The sequence below is a fragment of the Meles meles genome, chromosome 20 (genome assembly GCF_922984935.1).
Source record: "Meles meles chromosome 20, mMelMel3.1 paternal haplotype, whole genome shotgun sequence".
Lineage (NCBI taxonomy): Eukaryota > Metazoa > Chordata > Mammalia > Carnivora > Mustelidae > Meles > Meles meles.
The window spans coordinates 6,155,578-6,173,347 of NC_060085.1; the positions used below are offsets into that span (position 1 = coordinate 6,155,578).

General features: G+C 45.3%; 2 protein-coding genes across 2 annotated transcripts in view; one reads left to right on the plus strand and one right to left on the minus strand.

The window, feature by feature from the left end:
- Positions 1–409: 409 nt before the first annotated feature.
- MBD3L1 (methyl-CpG binding domain protein 3 like 1) lies at positions 410–1,045 on the plus strand. The gene has a single exon (XM_045990057.1). It carries the CDS (start codon positions 410–412, stop codon positions 1,043–1,045), a length of 636 nt encoding a protein of 211 aa, XP_045846013.1.
- A 2,788-nt stretch (positions 1,046–3,833) lies between these two features.
- MUC16 (mucin 16, cell surface associated) overlaps positions 3,834–17,770 on the minus strand; it is a 112,945-nt gene continuing 99,008 nt past the window's right edge. The window contains exons 70-85 of the mRNA XM_045991473.1: positions 17,629–17,696; positions 15,790–15,962; positions 14,402–14,437; positions 13,101–13,166; positions 12,099–12,220; positions 11,932–11,999; positions 11,612–11,784; positions 10,236–10,366; positions 9,834–9,901; positions 8,864–9,012; positions 7,618–7,781; positions 7,207–7,274; positions 6,241–6,407; positions 5,625–5,666; positions 5,346–5,425; positions 3,834–3,932 (exon numbers count right to left, since the gene is read on the minus strand). Of these exons, the coding sequence (XP_045847429.1) occupies positions 3,834–3,932; positions 5,346–5,425; positions 5,625–5,666; positions 6,241–6,407; positions 7,207–7,274; positions 7,618–7,781; positions 8,864–9,012; positions 9,834–9,901; positions 10,236–10,366; positions 11,612–11,784; positions 11,932–11,999; positions 12,099–12,220; positions 13,101–13,166; positions 14,402–14,437; positions 15,790–15,962; positions 17,629–17,696 (1,674 nt within the window). The remainder of the gene's footprint in view (positions 3,933–5,345; positions 5,426–5,624; positions 5,667–6,240; positions 6,408–7,206; positions 7,275–7,617; positions 7,782–8,863; positions 9,013–9,833; positions 9,902–10,235; positions 10,367–11,611; positions 11,785–11,931; positions 12,000–12,098; positions 12,221–13,100; positions 13,167–14,401; positions 14,438–15,789; positions 15,963–17,628; positions 17,697–17,770) is intronic.

The following is a 17,770-nucleotide window of genomic DNA, read 5'->3' on the forward strand; positions in this document are numbered from 1 at the left end:
GGGATCGAGCCCCGCATTAGGCTCTCTGCTCAGCAGGGAGCCCGCTTCCTCCCTCTCTCTCTGCTTGCCTCTCTGTCTACTTATGATCTCTATCTGTCAAATAAATAAATAAAATCTTTAACAACAACACCAAAACAACAAAAAGATGGTGAAGGGGAAATGATCTGGGGTAGGTCCTGAATTTTGACCTTGAACTTTCTGGTTTTCACCCAAATCTATTTGATGACATTCCCAGGACCCAGGTCAGATCTATCCTCAGAAGTAGAGAAGGAAGGTAGAGGTATGAGATAACCAATACAGTGTTCCTAAGAAGGCAGCCTTTTAAAACATTTTAAACCAATCTCAGGCCAATCTCATGATTTTAAACCAATCTCGTGATTTATTTTTATAGGGTAAAAGGAAAAGAAGTATGATGGTCAAGACTCAACAGAGGAAGCAGCAGGATTGCGGAAACCAATCCAAACCAAAGTCTTGCTTAAGTGTCTCAATCCCTTTGAGGATGTCCAGTTACATATTCAAGAGGCCAGTAACCAGAATCACATCCTATCCTGGCAATGAGGTCCGATGCCATCACTGGGAGGAAACCCTGGACAAGCCCCAGCAGATGCGCTGGCAGAAGAGGCTGCAAGGTCTCCAGGCCTGTAGCAGTGCAGGGGAACTCTTAAGCACTTTGGATCTTGCCAAAGCCTTGCAAAAGCTTGCACCTAGGTGCTCAGGTGAATATCTGCCAGGTGTTCTTGTAGGTGGTCTGAACCCCAGCCCCATGCCCACCCCTGCTGGGTCTTCAGATTTGGTAAAGGTGATTCCAGGAGCTGGTCTGGGTATCCCACAGCTCCTGTGCAAACAATTTCTGGTGACCGAGGAAGATATCAGGAAACAGGAAAGGAAAGTGAAGACAGCAAGAGAAAGGTTGGCCATGGCATTGGCTGTAGACAGAGTTGCTAGAGAGGCAGAGAAAATGAGGGGCCAAGAAGCACATCCCGAAAAACACCACGAGAAAAAAGAGAAGCTAGTGCAGGTGAAATGGAGCGTGGGACTTTATTAAGGTTTCTCTGCAATGTCCATTGTGCCTTCATGCTCCCGAGCCTGAAACTTTAATATGTACTGGTACTTTTCTCATATTAAATTATTTTGTGTGACAGAGACAATAGACACAGTGATCTTTTTGAGCTGCGAGATTGGGTTTCAGGTGAGGAGAGAAAGGAGGTCTTTCCTTTCCACGAGGTACTGTTATCTTCTCTTACTCTGTGTGTTATTTGCATTTTAAAGTCAACAGAGAGTGATCAAAGTCATGGCATTACTTAGTGTTCTGCCTTCACAGTCAGGGTAAAACATGCCTAGTTGAAATGGACTATTCTTTTTGTGTTAATATTTCAACAGATTCCAACATAATTTTTTTTTTTATGTTCTCAAAGAAGATGTACGTTTGTAGGTCTCTATTTTTCTGTTCTTTGTTGCGTGTTAATTCAGAATTCAGTACAAGGAAATACCAGACTTCTCACTTTTTAAAATATCTCTATGCATTGGAATTCTGATTCCCGAAAATGGATGTGCCATTTTGGGGATCCTGATGTCAAAAGAGGCTGTTTTCAGCATCATTAATCTATCACTGAACCACACTGCTCATTGGGATTTAATTGTCAATTTGCTTGAGCAAACTCTGGTAATATTTAAAGCCTTTTCATCATTACTTAACTTTTGTCTCATGGGTTCATCAGTTTCTGAGAATGAGTTATTAAAAAATAATATTTGTAGTATTTCTATCTTACCTAAAAATGAGCTATTTTATTGTTTTTTACTATGTTATGTTAGTCACCATACAGTATGTCATTAGTTTTTGATGTATTATTCCAATATTCATTGTTTACGTATAACACCCAGTGCTCCATGGAATACATGCTCTCCTTAACACCCATCACCGGGCAACCCATCCCCCCACCCCCCTACTCTCTAAAACCCTCAGCTTGTTTCTCAGAGTCCACAGTCTCTCATGATTCATTTCCCCCTCTGATTTACCCCCCTTCATTTTCCCCTTCCTTCTCCTATTGTTCTCCACGCTATTCCTTATCTTCCAAAAGTAAGTGAAACCATATGATAATTGATTTCCTCTGCTTGACTTATTTCACTCAGCATAATCTCCTCCAGTCCCGTCCATGTTGATGCAAAAGTTGGTTATTCATTCTTTCTGATGGCTGAGTAATATTCCATCCTCTTTTCTTCCATGAGGCACTCATCTGGAATTTTAGAATGTGCTTTAACACCTTGTTTGAAGACTGATTCTGATTTAGATACACTGAATTTTTTCTTCCCCTCATGACTCCTGTTACATTTTTCTGGGTTCACATTTCTGCTTCCTGATATACATCCTTGACTGGTTCTTTCACTGAAGGCCTCTGGCAGGGCGATGTTGAGTCTGTCCGTATTTCAGAAAGTGTTTTTTATCTTTTTCTTCAACAGATAGTGTGGTGAGGTGTTTAATTTAGGTTCTTAGCAAATTTTTTCCTTCCTGGTTATTTAGTATCTCTGAGCCTCTGTATCATTAGCTACAAAATGGGAATGCAGCTCTCAAGGATGGTGAGTGTTAGCTGAGACAATGCATGCAGAGGCTAGAGACTGAGAGGGTGGCTGGGAAAGTTTGCCACTCATGTTGCTTAGGAGATATTAAGGCATCAGTAATGATCTAGCTCTTGTTATCATTATTATAATTTCCAGAGAAGGCATTCTCAGAGAATGACCGTTTAAGACTGAGGATATGACTCTCACACCAAGTAAGTTTGAACGGGTGGCATTGCCGCGACTTCTCTGCCCTTGGGTGTCTTCAGCTGTGGTTGTCTGCAAAAGGTGTAGAGATCATGCCAACTAGTCCCGCAAATCCAAAGCAGTACAGCACAGCTTGCCTCATGCTTTGCTCATCTGGGGCTGCTTGCTGGGGCAACCCTGCTCTATCTAGTTGGAGTCAGCACAGAGAAAGATGAAGAAAGACTGTCTAGCTTTTTCCTCAGATTTTTTTCTTTCCCACTGAGTGTTACTTAACTTTTTTTTTTTTTTTTTTTTTTTTTTTTTTTTATTTAATTATGCAACAGAGAGAGATCACAATCAGGCAGAGAGAGAGAGAGAGAGAAGCAGGCTCCCCGCTCAGCAGAGAGCCCGATGCGGGACTCGATCCCAGGACCCCGAGACCATGACCCGAGCGAAGGCAGTGGCCCAACGCACTGAGCCACCCAGGCTCCAAAGCAGAAACCATGTCTCTCAAGCCTTGAGATTTCTCTGGGACTGAGGCTTCCCAGATACCTGGTCATTTTGGCTCCAAGTCCCAAAGTTGATTGCACAGTCATTCCTGACTCACTCATTCCTTCTTGGACCATTTCCCATCTTGGAGGACTCATGAAGGGAGAGGAGCCCCTGAAGCAGACTGGTCTGGAAGTCCTGGTGAACCCGAGCTTCCGAGAATGAGACACTGTCAGGAGAACATTGTGGGTGGGGAAATATGGAGGAACGGAGATGGGTGTGGTGGTTGGCACAGAGCCAAGGGGAAGCGTGCTCCAAGGTTTCTAGAAAGAGAAACCTTGCATTGAGGTGGGATGTTGATTTTACATGATGACAATGTCTGGGTCTCTTGCCAGTTCTGATGCTTCTGGTGGAGGAAATGGTGTGAAGCCAAAAGACAGAACTGAGCTGCCCTTCAGGGCTCAGTGAAAGGGAAAACCTTTCATCTCGGTCCCCTGTGAACCAGTCAGGGGCCAAATCAAGAAGGGCCCAGAGATCGTGTCCGACCAATGTGGTTTATTCCTATTCCAATGTGGTTATTCCTGTTGGAGCCCCAGGCAGAGCTCTCACTGCAGCTTCCTCAGGTCCAGGTGTGGCAGGTAATAGCCCAGGCTGCGCTGCTGAACCTCGTAGCCTCCCTCCTTCTTCCGCCGGCAGACAGTGACCTGTGAGCGCAAGAAGAGGGTGTAAAAATGGCCTGGGACCTCAGGGATGAGGGTGGCTAAAGCCACGATGCCTGGTGCCTTCTGTGTGTGTCTCAACCTTTTTCTACTTCATTTTCTCTCATGCATGCCCTGTCCTTTTATCTCTTTCTCTTCTCTCTTCCCTTTAACTCTGTTTTTCTACCCTTTTCTCTGATATCCCATTCATATCCTGTTCTTCCCTCCCTCCACACAGGCACCTCTACTTAATTGAGGTTTAACTGGTGTTCAATGAGCTGTATGCATATAAAGCAAATGATTTAATAAGTTTTGATTATAACGTCGTGAACCATCATCACAATCAAGACAAGGAAAGCTCATCATCCCCCAAAGTGTCCTCTTGCTGCTTTGTAATTCCTCCTTCCCTGCCATTTGCAAAAACATTCTCGTTCCCAGGGAGCCACTGATCTGATTGGTATCCCTGTAGACTAGCCCGCCTTCTGTAATTTATTTATAAACAGGATCATACACTATGTACTCATTGGTATCTAGCTTCTTTCACTCCACATTATTATTTTGAGATTTATGCATGTCAGTGCATGTATTTGCCATTCATTCCTTTTTATTCCAGAATTAATATTCCGTTGTGGGGCTAGACCAGGGTTTGTCAATCCATTCATCTGTTGATGGACCTCTGGGTTGTTTTCAGTTTTTGGCTGGTAAAATAAAGTTATTATGAACATTTGTGTACAAGTCTTTGTATAGATTCTAGTCTATTCTAATTTTAATTTAATTTAACTGTTCAATTTAATTTAATTTTATGTTATTTTTCTTGCATGAATTCCTAGGAGTGGAATGGCTGCGTAGGTATGTGAAACCTTTAAAGATGCATCCAAGCTATTTCTCACCAGCATTCTCTGACAGTTCCAGTAGTTCCTCATCTTCACCACCACTTGTCAATCTTTTCAATTTTAGCCATCCTCATGTGTCATAGAATCTCTTTATGACTTTCACTTACGTTTCCCTAAGACTAATGTTGTTTAAAAGAAGGAAGAACCAAGGGGCACTGGGTGACTCAGTCAGTTAAGAGGCCGACTTTTGATTCCACTCAGGTCATGATCTCAGCATCCTGGGATGAAGCCCCAATGTCAGGCTCCGTGCTCTGTGGGGAGTCTGCTTGAGGATTCTCTCTCTCCGTCTCCCTCTGCCCCTCTGCCTACTCACTCCCTCTCTCCCAAATAAATAAATCTTTTAAAAATTCTGAAAAAAAGGAAAAAGCAAGACTCACAAACTATGAGAGAAATTCACAAAACATTCCCAGCAAAGGACATAGATTTATAAAGCATAAAGAAGTTCTATAAAGTTCTATAAATGAGTGAGAACTTGTAAGAGCTCTTACAACCTAATAGCAAAAAGACAAGCATCCCTCTTACTTACCAGGAAACAGCAGATCAGGCATGTGATGAGTACCAGGAGTCCTGCCAAGCAGATAAGGATGATGGCCCAGTAGGGGAGGTCTGGGGAGACAAGTGCTGGTGTGAATCACCTCCTGTCATTACCTTAGAAGCTCCTGCTTTCCCTGCACTGTGCCTAACAGTCCCTGACATGGGTTGTCCAGCTTTCACCATTATCAAGACTCTGGACACATGGTTTTCGTTAAGTACTGCATCAAGACATTCCTTCCCCATCCTGGGCTGGGACTTCTTTGAGACTTACCAGAATTCTCAGTCAAGACATCATTTCTGTTGGGAGAATACCCTGGAAATGAATGAAATGGAGAATGCATGTGAGCGTGTTTTGTGCTTTTTAAATTTTGTTTTTATGCTTTTTAAATAAAACTTTTCAAATACACAGAAAAACAGAATATCCATCTGGTGCCGATCCAGAGCAGAACTTGGCAAACTATAGCCTATGGGCCAAGTCAGGTCCATTTGTACACAGGTCCTCTTTTTATACAGCCTGTCTTGGAGAAAGAGATCCATTTCCAATGCCTGTCAAGGCTGGTTCATACACAGCTCAGAGCTAGAATCTGCCACTGACCACTGGCCAAGTGACTTTTAGTACAAGGATGAGAAAAAGAATTCCATAGAGTGGAAGTGGCCCGCCTGAGGTCACAAAGCTATCTCTGAGAAGGCAAGTGTCTCCAATATCCTACTGGGTATCCCTTCCTCTCCCTCAATGGTGGATAAAGCCTGGGCAGAATATGCTACCTCCCATAAGCCTAAAAAAGTTTAAATGCTGACTCAACCCCAGGTCTCTAGATTCCAAGGAAAGACCCCACATGTGGAGGTTGGACCCCTAAACTCCTGCCCCAATGGCCAAGAAGCCTTACCATCCACAAGGACACTGTTTCTGTCCAGGGTAAAGTTCTGCAGCTGGGTGCCATTTTTGGTCAACCTCAGGAACTCCAAATAAATGGCAACTCTGTCCAGTTTCCGAGCCAATGGTGAAAAGTTACACAGGGAATCCACCCCAGTGTGGTTGCTGTCGGGGACAGACCTGGAAGGGCAAAAGGGATGAACAAGACTACCTTGAATTCTACCTTGCTTTGGTTCCCTGCTTCTAGGTCCTGTCCAAAGAACTTTCTGGAATGATACAAACATTGATGTCTCCAATGTCGAAATACAGTCATTAATAGCCCCATTTTGTTGTTGAGCACTTAAAATATGCTAGTGTGGGTGAGGAAATGAATGTCTCATTTTATTTAATTTAATTAGTTTATAAATAAAAAGCCATGGGGAGAACATTTTTGAAATGTTTGCCGTAAGGACTTCCAAAAATCCATAAAATCATTGAGAACACTGACAAGAATGGTCAAAATCAACTTTTTCAGAAATTAACCAAAGGCTTGTAACAATCTGAGGATTGGTTAGTTAAGAAAAAAATAGGATGTCAGAAAAAATGGCCAAGAACTCTGAAAGTGTGTCCTTCCAAAAAAATAAAAAATAAGGGGAAGTTGGTGGGGGGTATCGGGTAAATGGATGATGGGCATTAAGGAGGACACTTGAAGTAATGAGCACTGGGTTTTATAAGCAACTGATGAATCATTAAATACTACCCTTGAAAATTAAACAAACCCATGCAATCATGGACAACTGATTTTCAACAAGGGTGCTGAGATATCAGGGAAAGAATAGTCTAGTTAACAAATCGGTACTGAAACAATGAGATATCCACAAACTAAAGAATGAAGTTGGTCTCGCACCTCACAACACGGACAAAAATTAGCAAAATAAATCAAATTACTTAAAGGGCATCAGGAGTCTCCAGAGTGATTAGATCCTGAGCTGGAACTCACCTGAATGCTAAAACTTGACAGCCAGAGAAAAAACTCTTGATGTTGCTGTTTTGGAAGACCTGGTTGAGCTGAAAGATAGGGCAATGTTCCCTTGATCACCATCCCAGGCCAAGTGGCAGCAGAATTTTTAGCCACTGAGCCTACTTCCCTTCTATTTTTTCCCATCTATTTTTTCTTATCTCAACAAACACTAGCCCAGATAAGTGTACCAAAGGACATCCCATTCCATAGTATGACTTAGCTACAGGACCCTGGACTAGCTACTGAAACTCTCTGGGCCTGTTTCTTAATTTGTAAATGGGCATAAGAACCTATCTTCATGAATTGTTATGAAATTGTTATGAAAAATCACCCTCTGACTACCCAGTGTCCATAGGTCTGTCTCTACATGGGAATGGAGTGGATTCTCACCGCATTCTCAATACTTCTTTTGTTCTGCCGGTGTTTGGTGGTGTCTGGCTGGGCTAGGTCCGGGGAATAGAGTAGGTTGGTGACAGTGAAATTCAGCTGGAAGTGCTCAGGGCTGGGACTGCTTGTTGGTATGTCTGTTGGTAGATAAGCTGATGGCTCCACTTCTATAATAAAAAGAAGGTATAAAAGTCCCAATCAGGTGAAGATTTTAGCAAAAAAAGTCATTCCAGCTAGTCTACTTATTCCTGGCAATGTGACCTGAGCTGGATTTTTAAAGATATGTTACATAAGGCCCTCTATCCACCCAGTCACTTTGTATCCATTGATCTCTCTATCCACCAACTCTCCCCCAAGCATTATGAGAGTTTACTAGTATGTGGGGACGAGGAGATTGGGCCCTTCTGGGGCACAGAAAGCAAGTGCAGGTGCTAATCACCCTAGGGGACATCTGTCATACACTTTTGTTGACCTAAGTTCCTAATGTGTCTCGCTGCCTCTGGTCTTCTCCCCTTCCCAATCCACTCTCTATACAACACCCAGAGGATGAGCTTTCTAAAGCAGAATTCTGTTACGTTCCTCTGCAAACCATTCCAGTGCCCAAGAAGGTCCCTGCCTGCTTCTATATCTTTACCTGCCCCTTCTCCCATGTCAAAGTGTTTGCTCCAGCCACACCAAACTCCTTAGAGCCTCCCCAAATATTCTGTCTTATAGGTTATAAACACATGTAACTTGACTCCCTAACTCTTCCCATTGGCTAGGTCATGTTCACCATCACATCTCAGTTTGTTCATTACGTCCTCCAGAAAACTTTCCAAGATGGGCTGTGTGTCTGTCCTCGGGGTTCCCTCAGGTTCTTGAAATTCTCTGATTGTCGCAGTTTCCACAGTGCATCATCAGTACTTATTTACTATCATGACATACTTGTTGAATGAATGAATGTGTCCTTCAATCAACCAATGTATGAGTCATAGCCAGAGGGCCTAAGAAAGCAACTCAGGATACTCCACATTTTGGGTTGGAAAGATTTATGAGTAAAAATAATAATTTCCTTGGGTGCAATTGCTGTATGTTTTCTTCCTACTTCCTGTTGGATGATCCAATGTCATGGGTCATCAACATGGGCCTCCAGAAAGTCCCCCTTTCCCATCCAGAGCCTCCATCTATTCTACTGCTCCTGAGAAGCTCCATCCTTCCTTCCTCATAACCCCATCTGTTCAAGCCATGAAATCAACCCCCAATCTTGCACCTGTCACATGCAGGTCTGTCAGCTGATAGGTGGCCCCTAGCCAGTGGGATGAGACATTCAGGGTCTTGTCCAGAAAGACTTTCTTCACCACGCTGGGGTCCACATTGGAAGAGAACAGTACCTGGATGGTGACCAACATGGAGCTCAACCTAGAGACAGAGACCATGGAACTCAGCCATCACTCAATACCAGCAGTGTCTCCCGAGTTCCTATTTTATAGGCCCAAAGACCTAGAGGCAAGAAGTGACAGATTATCTCTCAGGCTAGAGAAGACACCTTGGCCCAAAACACAAGGTTTCCAGGGGTTGGGAACAGAATAATAACTATAAAAATAATGAACATCTATGGATCACCTCTATGAAGTGACTTACACATTCCCTCATTATCACTCTGGTGGAAGGTGTCATTATAATTATCCCCATCTTAAAGACAAAGGAACTGAAGTCTGGAAACACTCAAAGTTGGCACTGTGTCCCATGATCCTCCTGTTCTCCAGTGTCTCAGTTCTTCCACCCATTCTTCACAGACCTGGGTTCCAACCAAATTTGGGCAATTCTTGAGCTGTTCACTTTACTTCTCTGAGCCTCAGCTTCCCCATCTGAACAATGGGGATGATCACAATAGTATCCATCTCACGGGGGCTGCATGAGAATCCCATGAGATGACCATGCATGAAAGTGCTCAGCAGGGGTAGGGCCACGGGAAATGTTATTATTGGGCTGATCTTTGTTGAAAGTATCTCAAAGAGGAGAAGGTGGTGGATGCTAGTGTTGGTGGTCCCATGAGGTTAGTCCTTCCCTTACCCCCCCTCCCCAAAGTCCTATGGAAGGAGATGGTAGGAATGGCTGACAGGGACGTGGGGGAGTATGGATAGCTTGTCAGTGACTTTCACCTCAAAGACTGTGCCAGGATGGAAGCTCAGAGCCGCAAGCTGCCAGCTCATCCAGTGCTTCCAACCTCCTCAACTTACGTCAAATTGGTGACCAGGCAGGAGCGGAATATGTCTTGTAGCTGGCTATCACTGTAGAGTTTGGTAACCTAGAATAAAAGGTGGGGACAGTGGGTGAGATGGAGGCCTCCTGGGGCTGGAGGGGCTATTGGAGCCAGTGAAAGAACACAGGCCTTGGAGCAAAGGAGCTCTGAGTTTGTATCCTTTCTGTGTGACGTTAGGCACACCACTCCCTGTTCTGAGCCTCAGTTTGCCCATCTAAAAAACAGGGAAGGCAGCCAGGGCACCACCTTTGAAAACTGAGAGAACTCAAAACACATAGGCAAAGTGCAAAGTTGAAATAATCACTTAATATATGTGAATCAGAGGAATGAGGGGGACACCCAGGGCAAGGAGAGACAGGACGGATGAGAGAGACACTACCTTATCCTGGATGTCCCTCCACAGGGCTGTATACTCCAAGGATGTGGGGTCTGGGTTGCTGAGGTTCCAGTTGATGATGCGGAAATTTAGCTGATACTCCCACTGGGTAGATAAACTCTGGGGTGCATAGCCTGGAGCCAATGAGAGGAGGAAAAGACCATTGGAGACTCTTAGCCATTAGCACAGAGGGAGGCATAGTGCCTACTGTCAGAATCAGCCAAACTTAGGCCCACATGCTGGGGACTTCCAAATGGAAAGTCACCCCACAATGGGGAAAACTGAAATTTTACAGGGATTCTCCCACGGTGAGTTTTTCTATTGTACTTCTGCAATTCCCACTTCCTGGAATTTCTTCAATCCTCTGCTTTTCCTGGAAAACTCCTACTCATGTTTCAGAACCCCAATGAGATGGAACTCCAGGAGAGCAGGGATCCCTCTGTCTTGTTCTTGCCATCTTCCAGGGCCTAGTACAGTACTGGGTACATAATATCTTCTTCTAGGAAGCCTTCTCTGAATTGTCCCCCCTCTGTGTTTCCATGGCACCCTGTTAATAACAGTGTCTCTGCCTTTTTGGTGTGTCCTTAAGTAATATTCAGTCCTCTTGGTTATGAGATTTTTCAGGGAGAGAACTTGTGTGTTCTATCCTACCCAGCACATGGCTTGGGACAGAATGGTAATGTTAATGTGTTTGTTGAAGGGGTGAACGTAAACTTCAGTGGATCCTCAAATATGGGGCTGAGATACTCTTCTCCCAATGGTTCACTCATTTACTCATTCACTGGGTATGAGGAAATACTAACTAAAGAACTGAGGCTGTAGTGGCACATTACAAGACCTTAATTTCATAGAGTTGGATAATTAAACAATTGTGGTGAAGTATGATTAGTTGGTCTGGTGCCCATCTAGGAACCATGGGACCATGGAGAGCAGGGTTTCTCATCCTCAGAACTACTGATATTTGGGGCTATGTAAGTCTTGGTGGCGAGGATCTCCTGTTCGTTGGAGGACATTAGCAACACCCTTGGTCTCTAGCCACTAGATGCCGGTAGCACTCTTCCCCAGTTGTGGCAACCAAAATGTCTCCAGTCATTGCCAAGTGTCTCCTGAGGGGCAGGTTGGAACCACTGACATAGAGGGGCCTCACACTGTAGAACTCCTGTCCCAAGAGATCCCATGAGTCAGACACTCGGGGTTCAAAATAGAATCCATTATATTAATTTGTCAAAGAATTTCATGCTATTTACCTAAAATAACAGGAGAGACTTTCTCCATGGAGAGTTTGGGGAGGGTATTGCTTCGTCAGAACTTGGGCTGACTTGTTAATGAGGAAATAAAGTAGAATGGGGACCAATAATGATTGCTAGAAAATCACTCACCATTGACGAAGAGGCTGTCATGGACCAGGGTATAGAAGCCCATCTGGGTGACACCATGGGTCAGCTGGTACAGTTCCCAGTAAAGCTGCTCTCTGTCAAGTCCATGGCCCATGGAGTCATGGCGGTAGGTGCAGATGGCATCAACATGGGTGGCTGGCCCATCCTTCTCAGGTCTGGGGAGAGAGGGATGTGGGGACTCTAAAGGGAGGTCCTTAAATCTCACTATGGGGATCACAAGGAGGGGGGAAACAAATGGGAAATCAGAAGGGTTGGTCACCAAAACGGTCACTACTGGCAAATGCTCAGAAAAAAAGTCCTACCTGAGGGAGATTAGTCTGCAGTCTGAGTAGAAGGGGCCCAAACTGCTCTTCTGGAACAAGGATCCAAGCTGGGGAGGAAGGGGGAGGAGGATGAACAGGAGAGACAAAAGTGGGGCAAGGGCTGGGTGGAATTGATCCCACTAGGAACTTCTGGGACCAGGTCTCACCAGACGCTGCAGGGTCCTCTTGGTGGAGTTGAACATAGCTGAGCCATTGCTCATGTCCACTGAATACTGGAGGTTCGAGATGGTGAAGTTGAGTGTAAGGGTCTTCAAGCTGTATCCCATAGCTATAAGAAGAGAGGGGAGAGATGGCTACTACTGAGAGTTGGCCTGAGACCAAATCAGAGTCCTACATTCATTGTACTCTGTCATCTTCTCTTCCAGTGGCACCACCACCCACTATCTGGTCGCCCAATTCAAAACCATCATGTCGTTCAGCTCCTCCTCCTTCCCCTCCAAGTAACCCCAATACCACTTGCAGAATGGTCCTCATATACATCCTCTCTCTCCTCTTCCAGCTCAAGCCTTTTCTTCTCTCACTTGGACCAACACCCCAGCAGACTTACTGGATGCCCTCTCTAAAGAATGTTCTCTACACTGAAAACTAGAAGAAATTTTCTTAAGTAAAAAATCTCAGTATAGTCACCACTACCCATGGCTTCCTTTGGCCTTCAGTGTCAAGTTCAAAGTTCTTGACCTGGCACTCAAGGTTCTTCCCAATATGGTTCTTGTGATCCTTTCAGCTTCACATACCCTCCAGGTTCAGCTTTATGCTTTATGCAAACCAAATCCCTCTCAATTCTCTCCATACACTATGCTGTTTTCTGGCCACTGAGACTTAGGTCATCAAATCTCCTATATCAGGAAAACTCTTCATCCCCTATTTTCCTGGATGACACCTCCTCATTCTTAAACTCTCATTTTGGGTGAAACTTTCTCCAGAAAGACTTCCCCCCAAAATTATACTAAGTGCCTCTCCCCAAAATATCTCACATTGTGTTATAATGGTCTGCTGATCTCACAAAACTAGTGGCTCCATAAGGGTATGCATTAGACTGAATTGTCAGTATAATCTTTGCAATTGACATGACTGTCCTACACCAGAATTTTACAACTGACTGGTAGAGCAGAGCTGTTCTTGGGAAAGAAAAGGGATCTCCCAGATACCTGTGGTGGCTTCTGGTTGTGTAGGTGATGATGAACGAGGCAGGAATGTGGTGGCTGCCTCAGGAGCTGTGGAAAGAGCAGTCTCAGGAAGGAACAAAGTCCTCACACAGTGGGAGAAACTCCCCAAAGCTCGTCTGGGCTCTAGCAGTGGTTGCCCCAGGACAAGCATTCACAGGTGTGTCATCAATGAGAGTAAGGGAAGGAGGAATTGTGTGAGCAGAGGGATGAATGAGCCCACGAGTGAAATAAACTCAAGAAAGTAAGGGTGGGTGAACAAGAGAGAGATTAAGCAAGAGGACAGGGAGATGAATGGGCAGAAAAGTGGACAGACAGGGGGGATACCTGGATGGACAGAGGAATAATGAGAAAATGAGGGGTCAAAAAGAAAGAAAGAATAAACACAGGAAGAAAAGTTGGAGAGATGGATGGAAGGGAAAAAGGAGGAAAAGAAAGCAAGTGAATAGGCAGAGGATGGATGGATGGATGGATGGATGGATGGAAGGATAGAAGAATGCATGAAGGGCAGAATGAATGAAGGATAGATGGATGGAGGGAAAAGGAAGAAAGGATGGATGGAGGGATGAATGGATGGAAAGAAGTAAAGAATGAAAGATGGATGGATGGAAGGATGGACAAAGGAGAGAAGGAATAAAGCATGGATGGATGCAAGAAGGAGAGATAGAAGGGCGGATGGATGAGTTGATGGATGGGTGGATGAAAGAAGAGAGGGAAGGAGGGAAGGAAGGATGAATGGATCAATGGAAGAAAGGAAGAATGGATGAATGTATGGATGGACAAAGGGAAAGAAGGAAGAAAAAGTGGATAGAGGGAAGGAAGAATGGAGAAGTCTGAGAGAAGAGAAAACTTGGAGAATGGAAGAATGGATGGATTAAAAGATAGATGAAGGGACCATTGGACAACTGAACAGGCAAATTTGGCCAAACCACTGAGTGGCCACTACAGCTGCATCTTGACATTGAGGCCCATTCTGTGACCCTTGTAGGAGATCTTGTTTTCAGGAGGCATGGACTCATCATCTGACCTCAACCCCACATCCCTGTAGGAAATGTTTGTTCAAATTTCTTCCCCCAACCCAAAAGGGTGTGGAAAGTTTAGAAAGCCAATGCCATGGCTGCAGGCCCAGAAGAGACCAAGGACTCAGCATGCTTCTTCCCACTGACCCCTGGCCACACTCAGGAGAGCAGCCTGAGATTGGGACAAGCTCCCTTTATTAGTGAGGAGAAAAGTTTGGCTCAAGACCCATAGAGGCTGATATGGGTACTGGTTGCAAAGATACATACTTGTAGGAGGCTCATCTGGACCACGTTCATTATAACCTGGAAACAAAAATGTCACACGTAAGGGGAAATGGCAGCACAATCCCAGATATTCCATGCCTTTGTCCATGTGGGGCTCCTGCTGGCCTTTCACTCTGTGTACCAGGTAAGCATCTATGCATTTTCCAAGATCAGACTCAAATGTCATCTCCATCATTAAGGTTTTCCTGATCTTCCAGGTAGAGATAACCCTTCCCTATCCACCTCTCCAGTATGCCCCTAAGAGACCCTCATCACATTTATGTTCACACATTTATTCCCCCACATATATATCCATCCCAATATCTACCCTTCCACCCTCCCTCCAATCTATCCCTCCAACCAACAACTATTTATTGAGAACCTACTATGTGCCAAGTTCTATTACATTTGGAGAATATATCATGAACAAAATATCTCTGTCCCTTTGGAGCTAACATTAGGACAGGTTGCCCATGTAGCCTGTGTCCCTGGTGCCAAGCACAAGGCCTGGCTTATAGCAGATTCTGGGGACTGTTGGTTGAGTGAACAAAAAGAAGCATATTTTACAGGGGGGGAATATCCTAAACTTGCCCCTGAAAGGGCCAAGGTGAAGTGAACAGATGTGATCTCTCCACATCAAGACCCAGACTGACTAGTGTCATGGGTAGGTCGCTTTCCTTCTCTGCACATCTCCCTCTTTGCTCAAATGGGAGTCATAAAGGGCCAGGATGTCTCCCTGTCCACCCGATGTGGCAATGGTATATGAAAGTGTGATTTGCCAAATACCATTTCTAAGCTGGGGACAGAGAGGAGAGAAGCTGAATTAATCCAATACACCTCACCACGTTCCATGCTCTGCCTCTCAAAACCCCAGAGGAGGGTCACCTTCTTAAACATTGCCCCTTCCTGGCTTCTAGAATGATGTCCAGCATGTCCAAAACTTGGATCCCACAGATGTCCAGAGTGTCTACTTCATTTCCTGGCACTAGGGCCCCACCCAGGAGAGAAGCCCATCCCTGGTCTAGGGTAAGAAGCTGGGAGGGAAGACAGATGTGGGATTTTATTTTCCCATGCCTCCCCTGGAATGATCTTTCAGGAGTTAAAAGCATAGGGTAAAGCGCAGTGTTGGATGCTAACTGCTGCGGCTCAGGCCTGGCTCCATCCTTCTCTAGCTGCACCCACTTGGGCAAATTACTTAACTTTTCAGAGCCTCCATGTCTTCATCTGTAGAACAGGTGTGATCAGGGACAGCCTTACAGAGTGACTGTTGGAGGGTAGGGGTCAGTATAGAGTTGAGATTCACACCTGAATCTGTCTCAAGGTTTCCCCTTGGTTTCCTGAACTGTGGGATGGGGGTATGGAAGCAGTGAGGGGGGCTGAGAACCGCTCACCATTGAGGTAGAGGCTGTCCTTGTCCAGAGAATAGGGACCCAGCCGGGTAATGCCGCGGGTCTGCCGGCTCAGCTCATGGAACACCTGCTTGGCAGGCAGACCCGGGCTGCTGGGGGGCTGCCGGTAGGTGCAGAGGATGTCCACCCTTGTTTTGGCGCCATTCTTCACAGACCTGAGGAAGGAGAGACTGATGTGTAGGGAGTGCAGCCCATGTCGTACCTCTCCACCTGTGGGCGCTGCACACCTCACGTCCCATGTTCTAGCCTTACTGAACCATTCACAGTTTCTCCACCTGGCCACACTCTCTCACCCCAGGATCTTTGCACATGCAGCGACTTCTGTCTGGAGGTCTCTCTCCTTCTCTCCTTACTCTCTGATAATTTCCCAGTCATCCTTCAGCTCTCAACTTAGACACCTCCTCGTTCTCCAAGAGCCCTCCCAGGCAGAGTCAGGAGAGGATCCTGGTTGCCACAGGACCCCATGCTTCCCCCATCACAGCCCTGATGCCCTCAGTGTGAACCTATATTATTTGTTCCTGTTCCCTCTAGACAGCGGCCTCCATTGAAGTCAAGTAATGGGACAGTTTAGCTCACTGTTGTGCTGAACTCCCAGCACCCTGCCCATTGCCTGTTCCATGCAAAAACCAAAGTCCTGATGAATGGATGAACTAAATAGGATATATCCATATAATGGAATATGATTCAGCTTTAAAAGCAGGGGAAATGCTGACAGTGGCCACAAGGTGGATGGACCTTGAGGACTTTATGTTTAGTGAAGTTAAGACAGACACAAAAAGGCAAATACCATATGATTTCACTTGTGTGAGATACCCAGAGTGGTCAGATTCATGGAGACAGAAAGTAGAACGGTGATGGTTAACATCTGGGAGTAGATGGAAACAGGGAGCCGTTGTTTAATGGGTATAGAATTTCAGTTTTTGCAAGTTCTGGAGACCGGTTGCACAATAATGTGAACACACTTAACACTACTGAACCGGACACTTAAAAATGATTCAGATGGTACATTTTCTGTTGTGTATCTTTTATCACAATTAAAAAAGAATCCATTCCTGCCAAGATTCTACATGATGTGGATCTTGCTGCTGTCTGGAAACACACCTCCTTTCTCTCTGTCTGTTCCAGCCACTCCGGCCTCCTTGCTGTTCACTGAATATGCCAAGCTCATTCCTACCTCAGGACCTTTGCCCATGCTGTTTCTTCCACATGGAACAGTTTTCACGGCCAAATCCTTTTCCACCTCAGGCACCGCTCAGAAATCACCTCCATGAACTATCCTGTGCCCTAGGTAAAGCTGCTTTCCCGTCTTTCTGCATTTCTGCTTCGCATCACCTTACTATATTTGAAACCATTTTAGATATTTTATTCTCCTGCTCAGATTCTTCTTCCTCCACTAGATAAATGCAGGGACAGTGCCTGTGCTGTCCTGCCCACTGCCTGCCTCAGGGGAGCTGCACCACCGATAATAGCAGACTGAGAACACAGCTGGAGAAGTACTTTGTAAACCCCCACAGAACCCATACCAGCCCAGGAAAGTGCAAGTAACGGCCCGAAGAAGAGTTTCAGAACGAGTAGGATGATGGGTGCATAGCATCGTGCCCGTAACAGGTGTCACTGAAATGTATGCTTGAAAAGAGTGAAATGGCTAATTTTATGTCTGTACGTATTTTGTCACAATTTTAACAATAATGTAACATGAAGACATGGATGCCAACAAGGACCCTCCAAGACAGTCTGCTACAACTGGCAGTGGCTCCCCACCCCCAGTCAGAAATCCTGTCCTTCTGCAGGGGGTCATGGTGGGTGGGTGGGGATTCTCACCTTAGTGAGGTGACTTTGCAGCCTGCGTATCGGGCTCCTAGGCTGCTCCTCTGGAACAACGGGCCAAGCTGGAGAGGAAGGAGAGGGCCAGTGTGGTCAGACCTGGTGACAGCCCCGAGGAGGCGTCACGGGAAAGCTGGTC